A 26,729-nucleotide genomic window follows, 5' to 3' on the forward strand; every position below is an offset into this window, starting at 1 on the left:
GTAAGTCGGGCACACTGTTGATGAGTATGGCGCAAAATCACTCCATCATCCTCCGGATCACCAACTTCGACAGCAGCACAAGCAATCAGCACAGGAGATGCCACAGGAACGGCAGTTTCTTCTGCAGATGAAACATCACTCTGGACAGCTTCTCTGTTGTGGAAAGTCTTTAACATGTTCACATGACACACACGAGTCTTTCGTTTCCTATCAGGAGTCCCAATTACGTAATCTGTATTACTAAATTTTCTCACCACCTCATATGGTCCAGAAAACCGTGCTGATAAGGCAGACCCTACCATAGGCAGCAACACCAACACCGAATCGCCCTCGTTAAAGGAACGCTGTACAGATTTACGATCATAATGACTCTTCATTTTTTCCTGTGCAACTTCAAGTGACTCTCTCGCCACTGAACAAGCTTTATGCAAGCGTTCACGGAACTTACTCACATAATCTAACACATTCACTTTCGGGCTAGACTCAAACAACAACAGGTTCTCCTTAAGCATTTTCAAGGGTCCTCTGACAGTGTGTCCGAATACTAATTCAGCAGGGCTGAAACCAAGACTTTCCTGAACTGCTTCTCGGATCGCAAACAAAAGTAACGGTACACCCTCATCCCACTCTTTACCCGTATCCATACAATACTTTCTGAGCATTGCCTTCAGCGTTTGGTGGAAACGCTCGAGCGCCCCCTGGCTTTCAGCGTGATAGGCACTTGCAACCCTATGAGATATACTTAAACTGGACAACACCTGCGTAAAGACTTTCGAAAGAAAATTAGTGCCTTGATCTGACTGCACAACTTTGGGTAAACCAAACGTAGAAAAGAATTTCACCAAAGCTCTAGTTAGGACAGGCGCTGTAATCCTTCTCAAAGGTATTGCCTCAGGAAATCGGGTCGCCGTGCACATTATTGTCAAAAGGAATTGATTACCAGATTTAGATTTAGGCAAAGGACCGACACAATCAACAATAACGTGTTCAAACGGTTCTCCCATCACTGGAATAGGAACAAGTGGAGCACACGGAATAACTTGATTCGGTTTGCCAGTGATCTGACAGGTGCGGCAGGTGCGACAAAATTGTGTGACATCTTTTTTTAATCTAGGCCAAAAGAAATGCCTCAGGATGCGGTGATAAGTCTTCTTTATTCCTAAATGTCCTGACAAGTCGTGATCATGAGCTAAAGATAGAACTTTCTGTCGGTAACAGGAAGGAATCACAATCTGATACACGCTACTCCATTCAGAAACATCTGCAATATCAGGGCACCACTTACGCATCAGTAAATCGTTCTCAACAAAATAAGCAGTTTTTCTCTCCTGAACTTTGTCTAGAGAAACAACAGCAGCAAAGCACTTCCGAAGACTTTCATCCTCTTTTTGAGCAGCAATAACTCCCTCGCGCGTCACACGTAACTTTACATTCAGAGTATTCAAAACAGGCAAATTTTCAACAGTTTCACTCTCATCACAAGGTAACATGTCATTAATAAAAACAGGTGCTATAAAAGATGTAGCCAAATCTTCAGCATCCATCTTACGAAACTGAGCTCGCGTAACTGCACAGACTGGAAAAGTTTCAGGATAAGACCTCAACAGTTCATCAGGCTGATCTGACAGAACTGGTCTATCAAACACTTCCAGCAAAGGCATGACTTTCCCACCAGCTAAGTCATTGCCAAGGATGAATTGTACTCCACTAACAGGCAAACTCTCACGAACGGCCACCTTCACGAAACCTGTACACAATTCTGACTCTAAATGAATCCGGTGCAACGGAACCTGGACAAGACCCATCTCGATGCCCTGTACTAGCACATTACTGCCGCAATAGGTTTGATCAGAAAACGACAGTACATCTGCACTAATAAAAGACTGCATTGCCCCAGTATCCCGCAGCATTTTTACGCATAGCTGCTCCTCAGAATTTCCCGTAACGGAAATTAATCCTTCCAGCAGAAAAGGTGCATAACTAGGATCAGGCTTATCACTACGCTCGATTTTAACAGGACCAACCAGTCTAACAAAACCAGCGCTCTTAGGTACAGAATTTGACTGTTTTCGTTTCAACACAACACAATCAGCAATTAAATGACCAGGTTTGTGACAATAAAAACATTCTCGATCCTCTTTCGACTTAAAAGTAACTGGTTTCGGTCGTGACGAACTACTCAAATTCACTTGAAAAGGCACAGCTTTCTCAGAACGTGCAGGGGTAAACACATTTTTATGCGTCAGTGTAAATTCATCTGCAAGGACAGAAGCTTGAGATAAAGACGTCACTTTTTGCTCATTTAAGTAAACGACAACACGCTCAGATAAACAATTCTTAAATTCCTCTAAAAGAATTAATTCTCGCATGTCTTTAAAATCATTTACCTTACTCGATGTGCACCACTTATCAAATAGAATGCCTTTCTCCCTCGCAAATTCAACAAATGTCTGACTGGAATTTTTCCTATGGCTTCTAAAACGTTGCCTGTAAGCTTCGGGTACCAGCTCATAAGCACGCAAGATTGCAGCTTTTACTGCTTCATAATTCACGCTATCCTCTAAAGACAATGTAGCGCAAACATCTTGAGCTTTGCCAGTTAACTTGCACTGTAACAGCAACGACCAGACCTCTTTAGGCCACTGAAGTGTAGACGCAATTCGCTCAAATACATTAAAATATGAATCAACCTCTGTTTCTCGAAACTGCGGCACAAGAGAAATATGTCTACTGACCTCAAAGGTGGTCCCCCCCAAGCCAGCATCAGCGGGCTGTAAGGGTTGCGTAACTGGAACAGGTGTCACCTTGCCTGCACTCAACTCAAGTTCACGCAGCTTCACCTGCGTCTCCGCCTCGATTTCGAGTCTACGGACTTTAAGTCGGAATTCCATCTCAGCCCGACGGTCCTCTGCCCGTTCGCGGGTCTCCATTTGGAGTCGCGCTAAGCGGACTTTAAGCCGCGCATCACCTCCTCCAGACTCAACCGAGCCCGGAGTAAAAGGCTCAAAGGGCGGCAGAACGGCCTTGGTCTCGGAACCCTCCACCTCAGCCATTCCACCTCGCTCCTCCTCACCAGGGCGACCGTCAGTACCAAAGGAACCTTGCCCGACTACTATAGGCAGCTCTAGAACACCCAATTCCACCAACCTTTGGGATACAGTAAACTTAATCTCTTCTTTGAGCCGCTGCCTCGAAACAGCGATCCGGAAGTGAGCAGCGATACACAGCAAATCGTCTTTCCTACACCTATCAAGTTGCTCCACCGTAGGTGCACTAACAAAGGTATCTAAGTCAAAATCAGCCATACTTACTCCTGTCAGAATCACTAACCATATAATCAACCAGCCCATCCACTAATCACTGCCTCGCGAACACAAAAACTCTACAAACAAAACACTGAACATGCGTTCCACCATCCACACCAGCAGTAATTAATATCTCGGGAAAAATATAAATATGATAAATATTATCCCGGACGAGCCCCCATTTAATGTTACGAACTTTAAAAGTCTAGGGAATGTACCGTAACATTTACATATTAACGTACTGCTGGATATGAAATGAGGTGGAAGAACATGACAGACAATCTTGGAAGGAGAAAAATACTGGACGTTTATTCACAAAAAGCCGAAGCCACTAGATCCAGTAGGATGACAATAATAATGTGTACTATGTACAATGTGATAATATAAACAAACAAACAATAAATGGGAAAAGAACAAAAGCGGCGCCAAAGAAAAGAACAAAATATAACAAAACAATCCTTAATCTAGACCTAATCTAACCAAAGCAAAATGTAGAAAATAAACCGAAATCTTCAGTGCATCCGGCACTTTAACTAACCTATCTAGCAAAACAAAAGATACATTAAGTGGCGCTCACTTCTTACCTAGTGTGTCTAGACAATCATCTGCTACGTGTGCAGTGTATATCGCGATATACTGACCTGCGTTCTCTTCCCGCTATATCAGCTGTTAACCAAGGTCTCATAGCAAACGAAAAGGTAGACAACACATCACAAAAAAAACAAAGCACATAGCACACAACTCAATTCGCGGGCAGGGACAAAAACTCGATTCACTACAGAAAACTCATTGCGCTATAAAGAGCTCAGTTCGCTATAGAAAACTCATTCCGCTACAGAGAGCTCAGTCCACTAAAGAAAACTCATTCCGCTACAAAGAGCTCAGTCCACTAAAGAAAACTCATTCCGCTACAAAGAGCTCAGTTCGCGATCGAGAGAAAAAGCATGAATGAACACGCCATCCTTTTGAACCAACTGGACGGCCTCCGATTGGCTCCCAAGCGCCGCCTTAATGATGACTGACGTCCGACTCGGCCAATCACAGCACCCTGCGAGCAGAGAGAGTGGCTAGAGACAGAGAAAAGATAATGAGCACAACAGCCAACACGTGTGAAGTACACTAACATGCACAGATCAATGAAAACAAAACACAAAACACGCGTGGAACGTAACACAGAGTATTCACAGATTAGTTTGCAAAAATCAAGCCAATGTCAGCAGGCTTTCATTGTCAGAGTAAGCAGATAAAAGAATTATTGTATTTGTCACTTCTGCCAGTTAAAACATGTTACAACCCAAAAGCACTAATTTCAGAACTGATGACTGCAATACACTCAAAACATTTGGGACAGTTGACTGTTACAGTAGTATCACCTTTCCTTTTAATAACACTTATTAAGCATTTGGGCAGTGAAGACACCAGTTGTTTCAGTTTAGCAAGCATCATTTTTTTCCATTCATCCATGATGTCCTCAGCTACACAACTGTACGGGCCTTAATTGCCTTACTGTGCGTTTCAGAATGAGCCACACATTCTCAATCGGAGACAGGTCAGGATTGCGGGCAGGCCATGCTAGCACCTGCACACTCTGCTTATACAACATTGCGCTTGTGAGCAGCCGTGGCCTGTGGATCTTAATATGCCAGGGAGGGTTCATGTTATGCTTGGGACTGGTGCAAAATGAACTGTAGGCACAACGCAACAAACCCAGTGTGCGATACCATTCGGATTCGTTCCAGTCTCGAGCATAACATGAATCCGCCCCACCAAATTAAGATCCACCGGCCGCGGCTGCTTGTGAGACATCTGTGAGGGCACCTATAATGCAGAAATATATGTACACATTTTGGAGCAACAAAAACTGCCATTCAGACATCTTTTCCAGGGGCGTCCTTGCATTTTCCAGCAGGACAATGACAAACCACAGTCTGCTTGGATTAAAAACTCACCAGAGGACATGTATAATAGAATGGGGGAAAGTGTTCTTGCTAAACTGAACCAACTGGCATCTTTACTTCCCAAAAGCTTATTAAATGTTATTAAAAGAAAAGGTGATGTTACATAAAACAGTGGTAAACAGTCGCAAATATGTTGACTGTGTTGCAGTCATCAGATTTAAAATTAGTGTATATTTTCTAAAAGAAATGAAATACTCAAAGACATGTAATTTGTCAATAATGTGTTTTCAGTATAGTACAGAGTGAACTGAATTTTCAAATGATTTTTTTGCGCATTTTCAATACTGTCAACTTTTTCAGAATCAGGTTGTACTTTTATTGTGCAATCCTTGGTTATGTTTTATTTCTCGGTTGATACAAATCTTTGTAGTAGAATAATAAAACAAAAGTAGCAGAATACATCTATATAATGCTAAAGAAATATGAATATGTACAAATTACTGTGGTAAGAATGCACTGAATTAAAAATTGTATACACAGTGCTATTGGATTTTATGGCTTTTATACACAAATGACACTGTGCAGATTTAGCAGCACTGAAATAGTTTATAGAAGCAGGGTTATCCAGAGAAGCAGGGTAATACAGTGTACTGTACAGTCAGTTGAGTTATTTGTTAGTCTTATGGCTTGTGGGTTTGTGGGTTTCTTAGCCTACTGGTGTGTTTGTTGATGCTCAGGTACTATTTTAAAGAATAGGTTATTTGTTTTTGGATGTTCTATCTTTTAAATGTATATTTATTTTGCTTAAGGAACCCATTTTAAATAAAGTGCATGTTTGTATCACCCTGTCTAAGGTAAAACTATAGCTAGAACCAACTGTAATCAATTTGCCATTGTAATTTTAATTTAAAAAAGAATATCATTCATTTGTTCATTTTCCATTTTTTAATGAGCGTAATATGGTTCATTATACTGGACATTTACTCTGTATAGCCATTAATAAATATATCTTTGTGCATAAGTGTTGAGGTCATAATATAAGTATCAAAAGAACAAAGGCCTGTATACTGTATTATGCTCTATTGGACAATGTTTTAACTTAAGTCAAATCTAAATGTCTAACAAAAGGTCAGATTTGGAAGCATTATTATGTGTACTTTTTAATTTATTTGTAGAATCAAATCACCTGGGTTTTTCAATGATGTATTTGGTCAAACACATTACATAATGTTTCTCTATTTTTTTTAAATTGCAGTCTAGATTTTGAGTAATATAATACAGTTTTTAAATGGGTTTACTTTAGTCATGTATTTATTTTGGACAATCTGTATCTGCACAACATTCTAGTAGTGACAAAAGTGACAGAAAAAATGTGCAGTGGTTGTAGACACAGCAGGGGACGCTGTTTGTCGGAGGGCTGTCTGGACTATTGTAATCAACAAACGGAGAAGAGTAAGTGCGCACACACGCACACACTAATAACTCATTGACACACACGTTAGTTGGATCCAATGACAGTAAAGGTTGGATCAGGGATGCATGTGTGCTCCGCAAATTCATGTCCTAAATACTGTATATTAGCTGATCAAAAATGTATGAAAAATGACTTAAATTGTATCATGAAATATACAGGTTTGACTGTAGTCATGTCGTCCCATGATGAATAATAGGCCTAATCATATTTTTAGGCTTAACCAATACATGATATATTTGGATGCAATTATATCCTAAAGTTGCAGAACGTAATCAAACGTTGCATATAGGTCCCATGAATAGATCTAAAAGAATAGCCTATTCAAAATCTCACATCTAACATGAAATGAAACATATTCTTTATTATCACTTTAAAAACAGGGAATTAACATTTTTTCTCCATATTGTCTAATATAGTTTTGGGTTTACATCCAAGCTGTTGAATGAAAATGCAAGTAGTTAGCCTAAAATTGAATGCTATTTGCTACACGTACGTCAAGGGGGAAATGCATGTGTTTCCACAACTGCATCCCTACGCGTTGCCATGACATCAATTCTTGTCGGAGTTTTGAAAATATTATAGAGAGAGAGAGAGCGAGAGAGAGCGAGAGAGAGAGAGAGAGAGAGAGAGAGAGAGAGAGCGAGAGAGACTGACTGATGAGTACAGAGTAACAAGATGGGCGTGGCTTTTAAAAGTGCCTTTGTGTGTGTCTGTGGTGCTTTGAAGCTGCCAAATTTGAGGGACCTAAAGAAGAAAAGAGGAAAAAAACAGAATTGAACATTTCACACCAGTATTCTCTTAATCTGTGTTGCCAGAATGGGCTAGATTGAATATCATGATATTCGTTTTATACAGTCCAAAAAACAAGTTAATATTGTTAATTACATTTTATAACAAAATTTGACAAACAGTTAATAAATGCAAGTTGTGCTCTATTTGGCTATATATATATATATAATTGGGAATTATATATATATATATATATATATATATATATATATATATATATATATATATATATAAAAATTCCCAATTTATTTTAATATAAAAAACAATTCCCAAACAAAGCCACAGCAGACCTTAAAATAAATAAATATATATATATATATATATATATATATGAATCAGTCAATAATTTATGACAGCATTACTTATTATTATATATTAATTGTTTTATTTCTTATTGAAAAATTGTGATGAGCCACAATTTTGTAGTTATGAAATAAATTGTATTGTTAATTATGGATTTATTTGGTTGTTTATTATATATTTTTGAGTGGAATTTAAACAATTAGGCTGTAAAACAAACCAATCTGGCTTAATCGTTCTTCACTCTGAACATTTATAATGTTGGATAATAGTTGTGAGCTAATGTAACGTTAGCCTAATAGCCTACTTAAACTTGAATTCAATAACGTTAGCTAACTTTGCTAGCCTGCACATTTGGTGCAGCAAGCTATATTTTTTATAATTTCTTCTATCATTTATCGTCATAAGAAATGGCCACCTTACAAATCTAAAGTTTCTAAACACAACTTATTGTCCTGACTCAACAGTTTTTAATCAAACCTCCGATAAAAATACGTTATCCAGCTTCTTAAAGCAGTGTCCTACCTATGACAAGAAAACGCTAAAACTGCTTACTTGCAAGCGTCTTAGAGCGTTGTTAAACTCACCTTTTAATGTCGTTTTGCCTGCAGTTGAGGGTTGCTTTGGTCAAACTCACCTCTGAATGCCGTTTTACCTGCAGTTGAGTGTTGTTAAACTCACCGCTGAATGATCACGTGCGTTGTTAAACTCACCGCTGAATGATCACGTGCGTTGTTAAACTCACCGCTGAATGGTCACGTGCGTTGTGAAACTCACCGCTGAACGCGCTAAACCTTTGCGGGGACTTTGATATCAGATTACGAGGGGTTTTATACGGTGGCCGAGAGAGCTCAACGCGCTGCAAATGAAGAAAACGCATGCAAACAGAAAAAAACGCAGGCAAAAAGAAAAAAAACACATGCAAATAGAAAAAAAACCACCAGCGAATAAGAAAACATCTTCATCAGTTTTACAACTCACGTGCGTCCCAATACTCACAACACAACCAAATACGGAAACGCGCTGCAAATACGGAAACGCGCTGCAATTAAAGAAACGCGCTGCAATTACAGAAACGCGCTGCAAACGTTCACAACACAACGGAAATGTTTCGAGGGGAACCAAATAAGTGACGAACCCGGTAGGGACATGCTTATAAGACCTTAATAAGACCTCATCAGTGTGTTGTCGTCTGTCCATGACCTGAAAGGTGAGTTATTTTTTACTTTATTTAAAAATCCTGATCATATAATTCATTGGCCTTTTAGATAGTATTATTAGCCTAAATAATCTGAAATACACAATTAACTGTGAACTGTGAAAAGTTAATATGTAAGCACTTAGGCAGGCTAATTACTTTCACAACTAAACATCAAGGCTCACGAAAGTAAATTCTGCAATGCTTATACGGTTTCTATTTTATTTTTTACATTTTATGTTTACAACTTCTGCATTTATTCTTTATGCTGTAATACAGTCAGTAAAGTGAAATACGATCTTATTCTTATTATATAATGAATATTTATGTGAAAAAAATAATAATTCAAACGTAAAAAAATAAAATTTATGTAATGCTCCCTGTTGTTAGTGGGTTTTTTTTAGGTCAGTGTGTTATGAATTACATATATATTTTCTGAATGAGAATAGTTGCTAGTGATTGAATTAGCTTATTTTGAGACAAATATGAAGTGTTTTGTTGGTCTGAGTGAGTTTTGGAAGTAAGATGAACTATTTGACCAAGATTGATCTTAATGCAGACTGAATTTTTAAAAATGTGTCTTCATATTGACCAATGCTTGTTAGCAATACAAAAATAAAATAAAACTATAATGATTAAAACCAGATAAAAGTAAACATCATGCTAACTTCATTCCACTCAATTATTTTTTTATTTTTTTCAGATAAAAATGTTTTGTCCTTTCTGTGGCATTCAATGGCCGACTTTGCCCAGATTTTGTAGTTCCTGTGGGCGAGATGTAAGCTTTATAGAGAACGCCCCTAGAACTGCAGGTGATGGCCATGTGTCACGTATGACTGTGCCCAAAGGTAATATTACAGAGGTTTCAATCTAGTTCCGTCCATCTAAAGTAACTACATTTAGTCTCTTTCTCTCTTTCTGATTGTGCGTGTGTGTGTGTGTGTGTGTGTGTGTGTGTGTGTGTGTGTGTGTGTGTGTGTTTGTTTCAGTGACTGATGCATGTGCCATTCCAGCTAAGTCAACTGTTCTCCAGTTTATGAAATACAGAGAAGTAAAAGAAACTGAAAGGAAGACATTCTCAAGTAAAAGTAAAAAGAAATCAAATAAAACAGTAAAGGTAAGCACTTTTTTATTTTTTATTAATGATGTTGTTGACGTTGATAATTATCATTATTCCATCTTTTGTCACTGATCATCTAGATTTCTGTTGGGATCATGAGCAAGACCAGGAATGGCTTTAAGCCCATGAGAGGGAAAAACCTACCTATAAATGTTGACCCCATGTGGTCATCTGAGCAACTTTTGGCAGCTGCAGTGAAAAAACAAAAAGATTTCAATCAAGACATGGAAGATGGAGAATATGTCTTGCTTTATCCAGATGGCTCTCAGATAAAAAATATCCCTGGGACTGACACACCTTTTACCATTGGAGAATACAAAGAGGCCATTGGAAAGGCGTATCAAAGGATCACATTGTACATCTGTACCATTGAGGATTTGTCAAAGAGTAAGTTTTGAAATTGTATGTTTTTATATATTTTATGTACATTTAAACTAAAAACAAAGTACTTTATGTGATACATGCTTTAAAGGGATAGTTCAGCCAAAATGTTAAATTTTGTCATAATTTACTCAGCCTCAAGTTGTTCCAAACCTTTCTTTGTTCTGCTGTACACAATGGAAGATATTTGAAATAATGTTTGTAATCAGGCAGCTCTTGACCCCTCTTTGTGGGTCAATGGTGGGTTAGATCTGCTTGGTTATAAACATTCTTCTAAATATCTTCCTTTGTGTTCAGCATATCTATATGTATACAGGTTTGGAACCTGTATACATATTTGGAGGGGGGAGTAAATTATGACAGAGTGTAATTTTAACTGTAGTTACTGTACATGCAGCCTACACATTTAACTATACTGGACATGTAATATGAAATAAAGATTGATCACAAAATCTTTTGTGAGGTCATGAAGATGACTCCATTTCAGAAGATGAGGATGATGATGAAGTTGTTAGGGTGCAACCCAATATGTCACCTCTTTCTGACACCGTGGTAGGTACATCTTAGGGATTTAGGTGTTCAAGATGTCTTTGCAGTACAGCTATAATGCAATAAAATTTACTAGAATGGTCAACCATTAGAAATAGAAAAGCACAGTGTTAAGGCTATGAATGACTTTAGGGTTTTATGTTTACACTTGGCAGCTTTGGTCTGGTCCCGAAAGCAGTACACCAGAGCATAAACCTTGGTAAGTTCAATTTCTCCGGAGACATTTTTTTGTTCCTGTGCCAGCTATATGAATGTCAGTATGTTTTAGTGCATTCATTCAAAAATTGCTATAAAGAAAGCATTTTATGTTCTCTATAACAAAGTGACAGTTTCTACAAAATTGTTTGAATGTTTTAGGTCAGCAACAACATCTGAGAGATCCCAGTCATCAGATGGGCAAGTATGTCATATTCTGTAATATAATACATCGGAATTTGTTTATAATCAAGATATTTCTGCAAGTTCTTATTGTGCTGTGATGTTGGTGCTGCAGGCCAACAGTGCAACAAGACCCAAGCAGACGACCTCCTCAGTCACCCAACTTAAGTCAAGTGACTTCTACAGGTCGGTCATAAGACGTAACTTTACATCACATCTTTAGTATTATTTTTAATTGTTTTTGCTTTGTACTTCAGAACACTGGATTTGAAATAAAACTATTAGACTAAAGTATACTGGACTACAGGCAAAACAACAAAAGATGTCTGTGTCAGAAGACTTTCTGGATTATTTTTTGGTTATCTTTCTGGTTATTGTTGTTCTTGTACCTCTCTTCCACAGTACATATACCAATATATATGCACCGATCACCATTGACAGCAGTTCCTTAGATCTTGAGGAAGTAGAGAAACTGCCAGAGAAAGACAGGTACTATCACATAAGAATTACTTCAGCACCTTGTTCTTTACCAGCCTTTCTCATTTTGAAAATATTTATTGTCTCAACATTTTAATTGCGATCAGTAGTCATAAACAAAGTAAAAAAAAAAGATTTATGCATTTGGCAGACGCTTTCATCCAAAGTGACTTGCAGTGCATTCAAGCTATATATTCTATCAGTTTGTGTGTTTCGTGGAACTCGGATCCATGACCTCTGCATTGCTAATGCAATGTTCTAGCAACAGGATCACAAGTAAAAATCTGTCTGGCTGTTTCTCTTCAGTAATCCCTCTGCAGAAGAATGTGGTTCTGTGGACGGAGTTAAAATATCTATTACTAAAGTTGTGATGTTCAAATTATGCTTATCATTTTTGAGCAGTGTTGTATAGCTTACTCATTATAAAGGGCCATAAAAGACTCAAAACCTAAAAAGTCACGGTTTAAATAATCTACAAAACTAAGAAGAGGCAGTGTTCATATTTCTTGCTTGTTTGCTTATTTTACAGTGATGGACATGATGGGCTAACAGCTGCTGATGTAGTGTCAAATCTGTCAATTAATATTAAAAAAACATCCTGTAGCAGATTTAATATCAACCGGGTAAATGTCTGGGATGGTGCCTTAAGAGGTTTCAATCGATCCTCATTTGACCCCACCTGCAGCTTGATGGTGAAATTCACAGATGATGCGGGGCTAACTGAAGAGGCTTTGGACAGCGGGGGGCCTACTCGTGAATTTCTAACCCTGCTGATGGACACCATCAAAACCAGGAGGGTATTTGAAGGCAAAGAAAATGGCAAATACCTCTCATTTGATTGTAAAGGTAATACTTTTTTGTGAAGTTTTTAGAATGTTTTAAATCAATGTGTCCTAACATTGCAATATTGGCTTTTTTAGCTGCAGAAGACAATGAGTATTTCCAGATTGGAAAAATGATTGCTGTCTCGATTGTCCATGGAGGTCCAGGGCCTCGTTGTCTTTCCCCAAATTTCTTCCTTTACCTAATTGGTAAAGTAAAGACAATTGAGGCCCCAGTTGAGGACATACCGGATGATGAGGTCAAGAAGACCCTCTTTGAGGTAATTTGTTAGGCTGGGATTACAAACAATTTCGAGACATTACTTTCATCAACTGACACAAAACTATCCTTAGTATTGATACCTTAATAACTGTACAAACAGTATGATTGTCAATACTTTACTTTTCACTTTTATGCATTTGGCAGACTCTTTTATCCAAATTGACTTACATTGCATTTCAAGGTACACTCATCAATCAAACCCATGACCTTTTTTAAACGCTCTACTGTTTGAGCTACAAGAAAGCTATAAAAAGCTTTATAAAAGTGTATGCTCTATTACAATACTGTAATAGAGGGTACACTTTTATATGGGCATTGAGTGTAAATTCAAAGCAGTAGTTCTAACCTATATTATCATCAATATGAATTAATTTGGTTTTTAATTTAATCCCTCAAAATGTCAATTTATTCAGAATCAGATGTTTTGGTTGCCATTACCAACCAAGGTCAAAGAAATGTATACATTTTTGTTTTGTTTGTATCTATGCTATTTGTTTTAGCTTTATTTTTATGTCATTACAAACCACTTTTTAAAAAGAAAAATTATGAATAGTCCAAGCCTTACTAATTTGTATGAATGTACTATAATGTGGCCTGTTATCTAGTCCAATGAAAATAAATAAATGTCACTGCTTTTTATTTTCCTGTAGATTAAGAATGCTACATCACTGAGTGAACTCCAGGGACTCACAGAAAAACACTCCAGCATGCTGCAGACAGACATGAGGACTCTCGAGGATAAGAAAAAAGTAGTAGATGATTACATTCAGTGGTATTTCATCTACCGAAACCACGTTTCCATCCAGAGGTAGGCTATAATATTCTACTTAACCTGTGGGCATGTAACAAAACTTTAATATGTTAGATATTATTATAATCTTTATATCTTTCAGTAGTTTACATAACCCCCTTGTGACTTGGAACTTTTTGTAGGTTCAAAGAGGGACTAGCAACTCTTGATTTTGTCAATGCCTTGGAACAGCATCCTTCACTGTTCTTTTCATTCATGTGCTACACTGAGACCAAGCTGACAGCTGATGCTGTGGAGAATATCTTCCATGTGCAGTTCAGTCAACCTGGTAGCACCAACCGTCAGGAGGAGGCCAGAGTACTGAGCTACTGGCGAGATTATCTGCTCTACCTGGAAGGTATTATTTATGGTTAAAATCTTAAGAAATGTGCTGAATTATCACTACAGCAAACAGTGAGATAAAGTCATTTCTGTCAGAAATTTACATCAGTTCAAAGAACCTTAGTGTTTTACACAAAGGACAAATTCACAACTGCTTTCTATACGGTCCATAATAATTTAAACTGGGTTCCATTATGCCACATGTGGTTTAGGAGAAATGACAAACCACCAGAGGTGTAAAGTCCAGGGGTCAGAGTAAAAGTCCAGCCATATGTTTATTCCACCCATATTTCACTAATCTCCTGGCTGAAAAACGGTGCTAATTAGCAAATACAGGTGATTGGAAGAAAATACTAAGGAGGATTTTTATTTTCTGAACCTGGGGTGTATTCCAGAAAGCAGGTAATGTGACATACCTGGTTATGTTTAAGAGTAAGTAAGTGGATAAACTCAACTTTCGGTAAATCTCAGGGTATGTAAGTAGCCATAGCAACCAGGGTTAGTTTGCTTAAGGGTTATTCAGATGCATTATATAATTAATATTAATATAACAAAATTGTTTAGTTACAGTTAAATAATATGCAATATTATATATAAATACTAAATCACTAATATGCAATATTATATATTAATTCTAAAGCACTATTATAAAAATGTAATATGTAATGTAATGTTTATTAAATTCAAATATATTTTATTATTTATGTTATTGCATCTTAGACATTGATCTGCATTCAATTAATTAGCATCATATTAACAATATAATCCTTATTCTCAATGAATAAAGATTGAAAAAATGATTGCACAACCACCAAATAGTGATGTGCTAGGCTATGTAAATCACCAAGTTTCCATGGTGAATCGATTAATCGCTCTGTTGAGAATGTCTTGTCTGTTAACTGGGAACATACTCTGGGTTGGAGGAACTTACTCCCCTGATGCGTTTTTTGAACCAAGATTCCTTGAGTAGTTCAAGGTATATCTGACGGTAAGTTAACCTTGCTTTCTGGAATACACAACTGGATTTTACACCTCTGCAAAGCACCTCCATACAACAAAAGCACTGTTATCAAACCTTTTTACAGGTGCAAGGTGATTACTACACTGATTTGAAAGTAAAAGTAAACGGAAACAAACTAAACAATATCATGTCTAACATTTTTATTTTGCTCTCCCTAGAAAAAGAGACTGGTCCTTCTTTGGAAGACGTCCTTATGTTTGGGACTGGGCTGAAGGAAGTTCCTCCTGCAGCAATACAGCCGCAGCCACAGCTAGTATTTCAAAAAACCTCACATTTTCCCATGGCAAATGTTTGTGCCAATACAATAAAAATTCCAATTGTAGCAAGTTATGAAGAGTTTCAAGAAGCCATGGATTGCGGGTTGCAAAACTCCCCTGGATTTGGGCTTCCTTAAAATAAACATTAGATAGACCAGAGTTTAGGTCAGAGTTCAAAGTTTTATTGAAAAGTGTCATCTTTTTTCTTTACTATAAACTTGCACTTTAGTTATAGTTAGTTAAACATTTCAAGCCACTTGATTAAAGGAAGGAAAACTCAAGTTTAGATTTTTTATTGATATACTGCTGAGTTTTGTGGAACAGGTTTATTATTTTCACAAAAGACATTGTGAAGTCAAGGACCAAAACTTTTTCTTTTTTTTTTTACATAAATGCATGGCATGTTCAAAAACAAATAAAGTTGTTTAAAATGTATAAAGGTGTTTGATGTACTTAATACTTGTGGAATAACAAAGTTACAAAAATAAAATAAAATCTTAAAAAAAATAATAAAATCTTAAGACTTCTGCACAAGTATCTAACCAGTCAGCAGTTAAGAAGTTACACTATACTGTCTAGATAAGTAAAATAGGGATTATATAACACTTTAAAGTATGTGAGGGCTGTTCACAGGATCTAAAAAAATCAATATCCTCCTGGAAGCATAAATGTTCTTTGCAAATAGCAGATCAAGCCACCCAGTAGATTATGAGAAGGCTTAACTGTAATGGCATATCAGATTATAAGAAACTAATGATTTTAAAGTCCAGACATATTTTTGAGTGTTATGTAATGCTCAACAGCATTTATCCAGTTTACTGGTCGAGACAGCCCACTCTGTCTCTCTAAATCTGCAAAATGAACTTGGAGATTACCATCACCACAAAGACTTCGCTGCGGTGGTAGAATGTCCTCAAACTCTTGAATCACTGTGACACTGGGAATCCACAATCTCTTGCACCAAACCTAAGGCCAGTCAGAAATCAAAACACTGCAAGTCAACTCATTTTCAAATTTTAATATTAAAAGTTACTATGGCTAAGGTAAAAAAAACAAACAAAAAAACCTCATTCTGCAAGTCAGTTCCCCAGCTGTAATAAATTATAACCCAACATCTATTTTTTTTTAATGGTTTTGAATTTGATGACAAGTCAGCCAAAGGTTGATTGAGAGGTCCTCCTCTGTTGTCAAATATCGTCATTATATTTGCTTCTACTACAAAGGCACTTTGTGGTACTGTATCTTAATAATCCACCTTTTTTGTGTTGTGAATTGTACATTTGGGTTTTGCTGTGGAATGTTTTTTTTTTTTTTGTCTAAGAATATCTGAATTCTTTTTTTTTTTTTATCTGTCTTTTTTTCTGATTTAAAATAATAGGATAATCGTGAAGTGAGGGACTTGTGGAAAGAGTGCCAAGTAGACATTTTTGAGACATTCCACTATACACTTCTGCGTCAGCTATAGGCAACCCTATAGTAATGATTCAATAATTAATGATTACATTTCTGCGATAATTAATGATTCAATTTCACGTGAAAATGGAATCTGGTTTTTAATGAAAATGGTCACACATTGTATGGATAAATACGAACCTGTGAGGCAGGTGATACATTGCTTCTGGTTTACCAGAATGACATCGAGACTGACGAACAGGTCGGATGGTGTGGTTGTTCCAAAGTTGTCTGTACTCATCAAAGTCCTTCTGCAGGATGCTCAAGAAGACATACCGTAGAAGGCACTTATGCTCATGGCTGCCATTGAAAAGGTGCCTCTCTCTCAGGTCACTGAAGAGCTCAATCCAGAACTGTGTCCTAACGATGAAATGACAGTATACACAATGTTTTACTTTAGTGCTGAATAAATGTTATATGGATATGATTTCTAAAACAAATGCTAGTATTTAAACTGTATAACAATTTTTTTTTTTATAATAATTTTAAACATCCATGTAAATAAAACCTTAAAGCATAAGGAAAAAGATTTGCATCACATTTAGTCTAGTGTTATGGTATATGTTGTGGCACAGCTTAAACCCTCAGTCATGTGACAACACACACAAAAAAACACGACAGACTAATAAGTAGCATTACATTTGCAATTATTTTTAAAAGGACTTTACCTTTGCCTCCTGAAAAAGGACCACCAACTTTCAATTCGTTGATTTGCAGTTGAGGTGCCATACATGTGACTGAGGGCTCCTGCAAAATCATCTGTATGCTGCGCTCTTAATGCACAGTGAATGGCTACCATAGTGCCATTTTCTGTCCCACAGTCTGTGCGAAGGCGTGCTGGAAGTCCAAAGTTTGATACACACTGCATGTAATAGGAAGCAATTATCCCTGGGTCGTTATTAGAGCTGCCACTGCTGAGCCACATCACTTTCCTAGAAAAGCCATCAATACAGCCACTGATGGCAACACCAAATGGTTTGAGCTTATCATACCCATCGACATGCCACACTTGGTTTGGTCCTGCTGTAATGTATCCTCTTCGGACAAATCTGTGCCTATGGCGAAGTTGAACTCCAGATGGATCCAGCCTGCGAATTGTATGCATTACATCATCCCTTTTAACTGTCAGGAAATACTTCTGTCGCAATGTCTGCCACAGTGCTCTGTAACCCAAAAGCTGACCTCCACCTGTCAGTTCATGTGTAATAGCGGCATTCACAGTGTCAATGGGAGTATACTCTGTCCTCCTTGTTAGGCCTGCATTTCTTAGCCTTCTCTTTAAGGTGCTCAGACTCAGGAAAATATTGTGCTTTGTTGCAAGAAAATCAAGGATCACTTCATATGTGTGGCCCTCTGAGAAATATTTGTGGATAAGGTCTGCCTCTGTGAGTTCAGCTGACACTGTTTCTGGGCCTGAAGGGAAAAGAGAACAGCGTCATTATAAGAAATGAAGGGTAGCTCCATCACCATCACATTCACAGTGCAGCAAGAACAGCACATGACAAGAATGTACATGAAAGAAAGGTTTCTATTTTGGGTCTTATGAATATGAAAGTGTTAAGAGTCCAAATTACTCTTAACATAATCATTGTATATACATTTTTCATAACATATTGTACACAACTTGCAGACATGTCCATGACCCTTAATGAGGTCAAAAAAGAAAGATTACCAATTTTTCAGACAACAAACGTGAAACAGGTTCAAATTGACCCATGAGATTTTAGGAGGTTTAATCAGCCAAAAATAATCACAATCACATTTGTAGGTTTATCACAGTGTCTTTATGTTGATTTTTATAGCAGAGCTTACCATTCTGTAGAAAAGGTGCCAGAAATCTAATGTTGCTACCACAGGAACCACAAAAGCATCCAATATATCCAGCCAATTCAAGTCCACAATATGGACAATACATAACCTGGAAGAGGAACATTGTGACTGCTTAGTGCAAAATGATATCAACATGATGTAACTAAGAAAATGAATGCCACTGATATAGCCTAGACCTTTTTATAGCATTCATTTTTACTTGGAAGGAAAAACACAGATATACAGTAAGATAAATGCTTATGATGATTACCCCAACATACACAAAAGTTATTCAACACTTATTCTCACTGAAATGTAAATATAGCTCAACACTCTATTTTGTCTAAATTTTATGCTCAAAGTTCTTTGTTAGTTTCATAAAGTTATAATTTGTATTACTATCCTCCAATCAGAGTTTAATTACTTTAAGCAATGCCAGTTAAGGTTATTAATTGTTAACTGATAAGAAAAAGATAATACAATTAATTTAATTTCGTATTAGTAGCTGTCAGCTAAACCTATAGGTCTAGTTTTACTGTTTTGTTCCCAATTAACTTACAGAGTAACTCCTGTAACATTAACATAACGTTTCACAGTTAATTGTGTATTTCAGATTATTTAGGCTAATAATACTATCTAAAAGGCCAATGAATTATATGATCAGGATTTTTAAATAAAGTAAAAAATAACTCACCTTTCAGGTCATGGACAGACGACAACACACTGATGAGGTCTTATTAAGGTCTTATAAGCATGTCCCTACCGGGTTCGTCACTTATTTGGTTCCCCTCGAAACATTTCCGTTGTGTTGTGAACGTTTGCAGCGCGTTTCTTTAATTGCAGCGCGTTTCCGTATTTGCAGCGCGTTTCCGTATTTGGTTGTGTTGTGAGTATTGGGACGCACGTGAGTTGTAAAACTGATGAAGATGTTTTCTTATTCGCTGGTGGTTTTTTTTCTATTTGCATGTGTTTTTTTTCTGTTTGCCTGCGTTTTTTTCTGTTTGCATGCGTTTTCTTCACTTGCAGCGCGTTGAGCTCTCTCGGCCACCGTAGTTTTAAACATCAAAAACCAGTTGGAGGGCCAGATAAAAATTATCTGGGTGCCGCCATTTGACTCGCCCTGGCATAGATAATATTTTGTAGCCCAATGAGAAAAAAGGGAGTAAATAATTAAAACAAAATGAACAGCATTAGCTACTACGTGTGAAAAGAAACCTGCTTTGGATGTATTATGTTCAGTTCAGGACAAACGTAACAGCACTGCAATAGATTGGCTATATTAGGTTAAGGACCAACGTAATAGCACTGCTTATATTAGGTTAAGGACCAACGTAATAGTACTGCTTATGTTGGCATGTAACGTAATTGCGATTTGCAAAATAGTTTCCTCAGAACGTATTTCATGTGATGTTGGCCGCAAACCTGCTCCATACCATCTCAGATAGGGGTGCCCCAAATTTAGTGAATCAGGCAGACTCCTGGCCTTCTTTCTTTTATTTTGTTTTTATTTTATATGCAAAGCACTTTGAAATGCAATAGTGTGAATATTTAAACTCCTTTATATGTAAAGCATTTTGAATAACTTAATTTTGTGATTTTGTGCCACTGTCATAAACCCATTTGATGGAATTGTCTGTTGTGTGAACTTAATATGCTGCAGCAGGAAATGTTCAGTTTGCATTAGCAGTGACTTGATACAGACTTTTTTCACAGCTACACTGCATGATAAAGCTGTTGTTCTCTTGTACTTATATGGCACTTCTACTCCACTACATCTCAAAGGGAAATATTGTACTTTTTACTTCACTACATTTATCTGACAGCTTTAGTTACTTTACAAAGGTGGAGTTTTGCACACAAACAATATGAAGAGTATAAATGAGGTACTCAACAGTTTATACAAGAACAGTTAGTACATTAGTTGATCGACAGAACTGTAATTGCCAGCTATTTAGATCATTTTTAAGTCATGTCATGTAAAAACATTTCATGGTTCCAGCTTCACAAATGTGAAGATTTTCATCTAGATTATTTGAATAGATATTTTTAAACATTTTTAGGTTTAGACTGACAAAACAAGCAGTGTGAAGATGTTACTTTTGGGCTATGGGCTCTCGATTAATACAAATAAAAAAAATCTGCAAATTCATCCATAATGAAATAATCATCTCATGCAGTCAGAGACAAAACTGTTCACCCACAACCAACTACAACAGTAAAATCATGCTTTTACATTAACACATGAGGAATAATAATATCATGATAATAATAGGCTATTACAATGTTTTTCTTTCTGCTTTCAATACTTTACATTTTCCTGATTATACTTTCATAATTTTACCTAAGTAACATTATCAGTGGTTATTTTGACTTTGACTTTTACGTGTAACAGAGTATTTGTCCAGCAAATTATTAGTACTTTTACTTAAGTAAATGATCTGAAAACGTCATCCACCACTGACATCATTTAAAAGTACTATTTGGACACCGAATAGGCCCTATGCACAGCTGCACTACTTCCTGAACTTCAGCCAGCTCCTTTGTTTCCTGTCTGCCATTATTGGACAAACTGATTAATCCAGGTGTGTCTGATTATTGTTGTTGGTCAGACACACCTGGATTAATCAGCTTCCAGTCCAATAATGGCAGACAGGAAACAAAGGAGCTGGCTGAAGTTCAGGAAGTAGTGCAGATTTGCATAGGGCCTATTGCATCTTTTATGCTGCGTTCCAGTCCACTTTTAGACATGCACTTGCGAACTTCCCTAAGCACTTCCCCTCGGGGGAATCCCTGCCGCCATTTTGAAGTGCGTTCCACTTCGTGAAGTGGACGAGGGAAGTTTAGATGGACAGACCCTCGTTCCCTCGATTTTGACCGAGGGAGCGAGTCTACTTCATATGTACACTTCAGGCACCTATATGTCCCACAATGCAGTACGATAGTGACGTCACCACAGATCTCGTTTTATCACCACCACAACAGACAACTCTATGATATATTATATATATTTTTTATTTTTATTTAAAACAACCCAAACACACATATAAACATTTGGATGCTGCATTAAACAAATTCTTAAAGGAAAAAAAATGTAAATAATAAATCAACTACATAGCTGATTCCAAGTGATCAAGGGCTTAGGACGTTCCAATTCAGCCCATTGCAGTTTCCGCCAGTAGTGAGCACTCGCAATGACGTACATCCGAGTGAACGAGACGGAGGAAAGTTAGCAAGTGAAGGGCATGACAACTTTGGACTGGAACGCAGCCCTAGATTAATGCTGATGCTCATAAGTTTATGACTCTAGCCAAAACACTCAAACAGTCTGTTTTTTGCTTGGCTGCGGTACATACATATGTGCAGTATTGTTATAATACTAAATTTCTAAAAAAATATATAAAAGTTGAGGTCGGGGCCTCAAAGTCCTCACTGAAACTATGCCTGAGCCAAGTGGATAATGAATAGTTCGGGGCAGATAGCGATCACCTTTGTCCATGAAAAGTTCAAATTTAAACTTTGTTGTAGGACTAAACCAAATATATGTTTGGAAAGGGCTCGACCTGGAGAGTAACATATGTCAGTCTGAAGGTTGTAAATGGCTCCTGCTTTGAAATATTGACCTCTGAACCTTGACCTTGGTGCATGTTTGAAAGCTTGTCATTCAGGAACAGAAAGGGCTACAGACATGAAACCAACTGTTAGAAATAGCTATTGACTTCAGCTATATTACTATACCCATATGGGTAGAGTCACCAAGAGGTTTTGCTGTCAAAAATGGTCAAACTTGATTTTCACCTATTTAACAGTAGGGTATTTACAATTGTATTACACAAATGTGATTCCCATCCCCTTTAACCCATCAGTGTATTCTTGCATCATGATTTACAAATCCCAATTTCAATATATTGAGACATATATTTTTAAACTACAATTCCCTCTAGCGCCATGCCACTTCATACTAATTAGTATCATATTTGTAGTTCCCTTTCAAGGGAACTCCCGTTGCGTCGAAAACTGACGCTATGGGAACGCTTTGCGTGATGACGTCTTGAAGCACATGTAAAATCAGTCCAATGGTGTGGCGGAACGTCAGAGGCGGTTGACGTCACGTACCAGGAAGCTATAAAAGCCGGCCCGAAACAGAAAACGAAAGCTTTCTGAGTCTTCAGTTGCGCTCTGTGTTGAATCTGTCCTTGTTATTTGGTGTTGTCTGTCTATATTATATATATATATATATATTCAGTATGGCGAGCAAGCAGCAGTTTAGAGTGTGTGTCCATCCCTGCCCGCGTTATTTAACGGGAGGTGATACTCACACTCTTTGTGTTGTTTGTTTGGGTGAGGAGCATGCCCAGTCAGCACTCGAGGGTGGTGACTGTGTGCATTGCGAGGCGCTTCCATTGCGTACGCTCCGATCCCGCTTGGCTCGGTTCAATCCCGATCACGTTCCCCAGGGCTTGGGTCCCGCCGCTGCCGAGGCACGGCGTCGATCTCAGACCTGGGGTTCACAAATGGATTTATCAGTGGATGTTGAGACGGGCTCTGCCTTATCTCAACATCCTTCTGATAGATCCAGTGCCTCTCATCAGGGTGTGGAAGCACGCGCTGCGGTTTCTTCCCCCCCGATGGAGGCACCAATACTGCAATTGTCCAGCTCTGAGGAGTTGGACGTTATTAGTATTGAAGCTGAGTCTGAGGATTCGCCACCTCAGTCTCACGCTTTTGAGGAATTGCTCGATGTTGTCACGAGAGCAGTTCACAGATTATCTATTGAGTGGCCAGAGGATAGGCAGGACGTTCGTTCGAAAAGTAAGCTCGACGAACGCTTCCTGCCATCTCGTACACAGCCTCAGCGAAGAAGCCTTCCGTTTTTCCCCGATCTCCACACCGAGGTGTCGAAATCGTGGGGAAAACCGGTTTCATACAGAGTGTATGCACCACAAACATCCCACTATTCTTCCATTCACAAATATAAAGAATATGGTTATGGGGAGATGCCGAAGGTGGAGGAGACGCTTGCGAGCTATCTCTCTCCAGCAACGGCATCTTCCCTGAAAGCTCCTTCACTTCCCTCTAAGCCAGTAAAATTCACATCATCTCTGGTTCATAAATCGTATGCAGCCGCTGGTCAAGCTGCAGCGTGTCTGCATACGATGTCTATTATGCAAGCCTATCAGGCAGAATTATTGGGGGATTTAGAGGAGGGCGGGGGAATTGGTCCTGACACAGTGGCTGAACTACGCAGAGCCACAGATCTGTCTCTCAGGGCCACCAAGGAGACCGCTAAATCAATCGGGCGGTCTATGGCAGCCCTGGTGGCCACTGAGAGGCATCTGTGGCTCAATTTGAGCGATATAAAAGAGAAAGAAAAGCACGTTCTCTTAGATGCTCCGGTTTCCACTGTTGGTTTATTTGGTGATGCAGTAAACAGTGCGGTAGCTAAATCTCAGGAAGCTGCTAAACAGGCAGCTGCATTACAAAAACTTCTCCCCCGCCGTTCTTTCATTGAGGCTGCTGAGCGGGAGCAGCCTCACTCCTCTAAAAAGAGCGCTGAACATCGTGCCACTCAAAAACAGAGTGTGTCCTCTCGTGCTCCCCCACAAAAATCTCGGGGACACGGAGGGCGCTCTCAAACCCAGCAGTCTTCGAGGGGTAAAACGGATCTGCGGACCGTTATTACCGCCAAGAAGGCTGCTGGGAAAAAGTCCTGATGTCTGAGGGCTCAGGACAAATGAGGGTAGTCCCCCCGAAGCAGAGCGGTTAACACCTCTTTTCACGGTGCCCGTCTCTCTTCGGTGCCCTCAGGGGACCGTTCTGCCAACCCTGCCACCTCTGGTGTTACAGGGCGCAGCGGTCTCCGGCGAGCACATATCTCAAGGTCCACCCGGAAACGTAGTGGCCTCGGGATGCCCGCCCCCTCTGAGGAGGGTGCTAGAGCAGTCTGTTTGGTCGTTCCCTGCCGGTGCGCCGTTACAGGGCGACGAACCGACTACTCAACAGCAGGAGAAAAATACGGTGCCGTCTCTCTTCGGTGCCCTCAGGGGACCGTTCTGCCAACCCTGCCGCCTCCGGTGTTACAGGGCGCAGCGGTCTCCGGCGAGCACATATCTCAAGGTCCACCCGGAAACGTAGTGGCCTCGGGATGCCCGCCCCCTCTGAGGAGGGTGCTGGAGCAGTCTGTTTGGTTGTTCCCTGCCGGTGCGCCGTTACAGGGCGACGAACCGACTACTCAACAGCAACAAAATCCAGAAACCAGTCTCGAGAGACTGGTACCTCTAGTAGAATCTTTGACAGCGTGGAAGCTACTGTCAAATGTTTCTCGTTGGGTCCTGCAGACCGTGGAAAAAGGGTATTAGATACAATTCTATTAACGCCCACCGCGGTTTATGGGGGTCCTGCCCACAGTGGTGGGCCCCGAGCAGGTTCTGGTTATGGAACAGGAAGTAAACACTCTGTTAGAGAAAGGGGCCATAGAATATGTACCCCCCTCCAACAGGGAAACCGGGTTTTACAGCCGGTACTTCATAGTTCCAAAAAAGGACGGGGGATTGCGTCCCATTTTAGATCTTCGAGTTCTGTACGAGTCAGCCATGCAGCTCAAGTTCAAAATGTTAACCTTGAGACAAATCGTGCCACAGATCAGGTCCGAGGACTGGTTTGTCACGATAGACCTCAAGGACGCATATTTCCATCCGTCCGTGTCATTGGAAGTTCCTGAGGTTTGCTTTCGGGGGCAAAGCATACCAATATCGAGTTCTTCCATTCGGCCTGGCTTTATCACCCCGCACTTTCACCAAATGTGTGGATGCAGCTCTGGCGCCTCTGCGCCTCCGGGGTATTCGCATCACGAACTACATCGACGATTGGTTGATTTTAGCTCAGTCGCATTAGATGGCGGTTCAACATCGAGATGTTGTTCTCGCCCATATGAAAGAGTTGGGGTTACGGCTGAACGCCAAGAAGAGTGTGCTTTCTCCATTTTAGAGGACCACTTTTTTAGGCGTGGTTTGGGATTCAGTGTCGATGCAGGCGCGCCTGTCATCGCCACGCTTCGATTCCATCCTGGCAGCTGTGAGAAGTGTAAAGCTAGGCCAGCTACTCACTGTCAAACAGTTCCAGAGACTGTTGGGTCTCATGGCAGCAGGCTACGTCTGTACGCCTTTCCCCCAGTTGCTCTGCTCCCGGGAGTTCTGGAAAGAGTTCGCAGGGACCGGGTTTGCCTGCTTTTTATAGCCCCGCGCTGGCCGGGCAGAGTATGGTTTCCCGATCTTGTGTCCCTCCTCGACGGGCATCCTCTGGAGCTACCCGTCAGGAGGGACCTTCTGTCCCAAGCAGGGGGCTCAATATTTCACCCCCGCCCAGAACTGTGGAACCTGTGGGCTTGGCCTCTGAGGGGGCCCAGCTCATAGAGTCAGGTCTCTCAACTGAGGTTGTTGAGACCATTCTACAGTCCAAGCTCCCTCCACGAGGAAACTTTATGCCCTGAACTGAAGAGTATTCACCTCTTTGTGTAGTGACCGTCGGTTGGATCCAGTCAACTGCCCAATTGGTACAGTTCTGGAGTTCCTGCAGGACCGGTTCACTGCAGGTCTGACCCCGTCCACTTTAAAGGTTTATGTGGCGGCCGTAGGTGCTTACCACAGTCCTTTGGGTGGAATGTCTGTGGGGAAAGACCCTTTGGTATCTCGTTTCCCTCGTGGCACTTGGAGGTCCTCCTCCCTTTCGAAATCGGACCAGGAGGCGAATAATTTGCTTTGCCCTGTTCGGGCGTTAGACGCGTATGTCCACAGAGCTGCCCTGTGGCGTAAAAGTGACTTTTGCTCCCCTAACAAGGGAGGTCCAGTGTCTAAGCAAAGGATGAGCAAGTGGGTGGTTGAGACTATCTCACTGGCTTATGAGGCGGCTGGACAGCCTTCTCCTTTGGCTGTCCGGTCGCTCTCTACTAGGAGTATGGCGGCCTCTAAGGCCCTTATATCAGGAGTATCGTTACAGGACGTCTGTGATGCGGCAGGCTGGTCCTCACCGCACACCTTCGTCAGGTTCTACTCTCTGGATTTAGACTCTACTCCAGGGTCTCATGTTTTG

General features: G+C 39.7%; 1 protein-coding gene, 1 long non-coding RNA gene and 1 pseudogene across 3 annotated transcripts in view; 1 reads left to right on the forward strand and 2 right to left on the reverse strand.

Annotated features, from left to right (window-relative positions):
- LOC309492563 overlaps nt 1-26,729 on the reverse strand; it is a 276,178-nt gene that overhangs the window by 117,187 nt on the left and 132,262 nt on the right. The gene's annotated exons all lie outside the window — the stretch shown is intronic.
- Nucleotides 1-26,729, forward strand: part of LOC309492934 — a 104,333-nt pseudogene that overhangs the window by 66,593 nt on the left and 11,011 nt on the right. The window lies entirely within an intron of this gene.
- Nucleotides 15,676-18,973, reverse strand: LOC309483720 (uncharacterized protein). Its single transcript, XM_082149657.1, has 4 exons — nt 18,648-18,973; nt 17,504-18,248; nt 16,977-17,195; nt 15,676-16,349 (listed from the first exon to the last, which is right to left on the reverse strand). The coding sequence occupies exons 1-4, from the start codon at nt 18,766-18,768 to the stop codon at nt 16,310-16,312; spliced, it is 1,125 nt and encodes a 374-aa protein (XP_082005783.1). The 5' UTR covers nt 18,769-18,973; the 3' UTR covers nt 15,676-16,309.

This window comes from Leuciscus leuciscus (assembly GCF_965113295.1).
Source record: "Leuciscus leuciscus genome assembly, chromosome: 2".
Taxonomy (NCBI): Eukaryota; Metazoa; Chordata; class Actinopteri; order Cypriniformes; family Leuciscidae; genus Leuciscus; species Leuciscus leuciscus.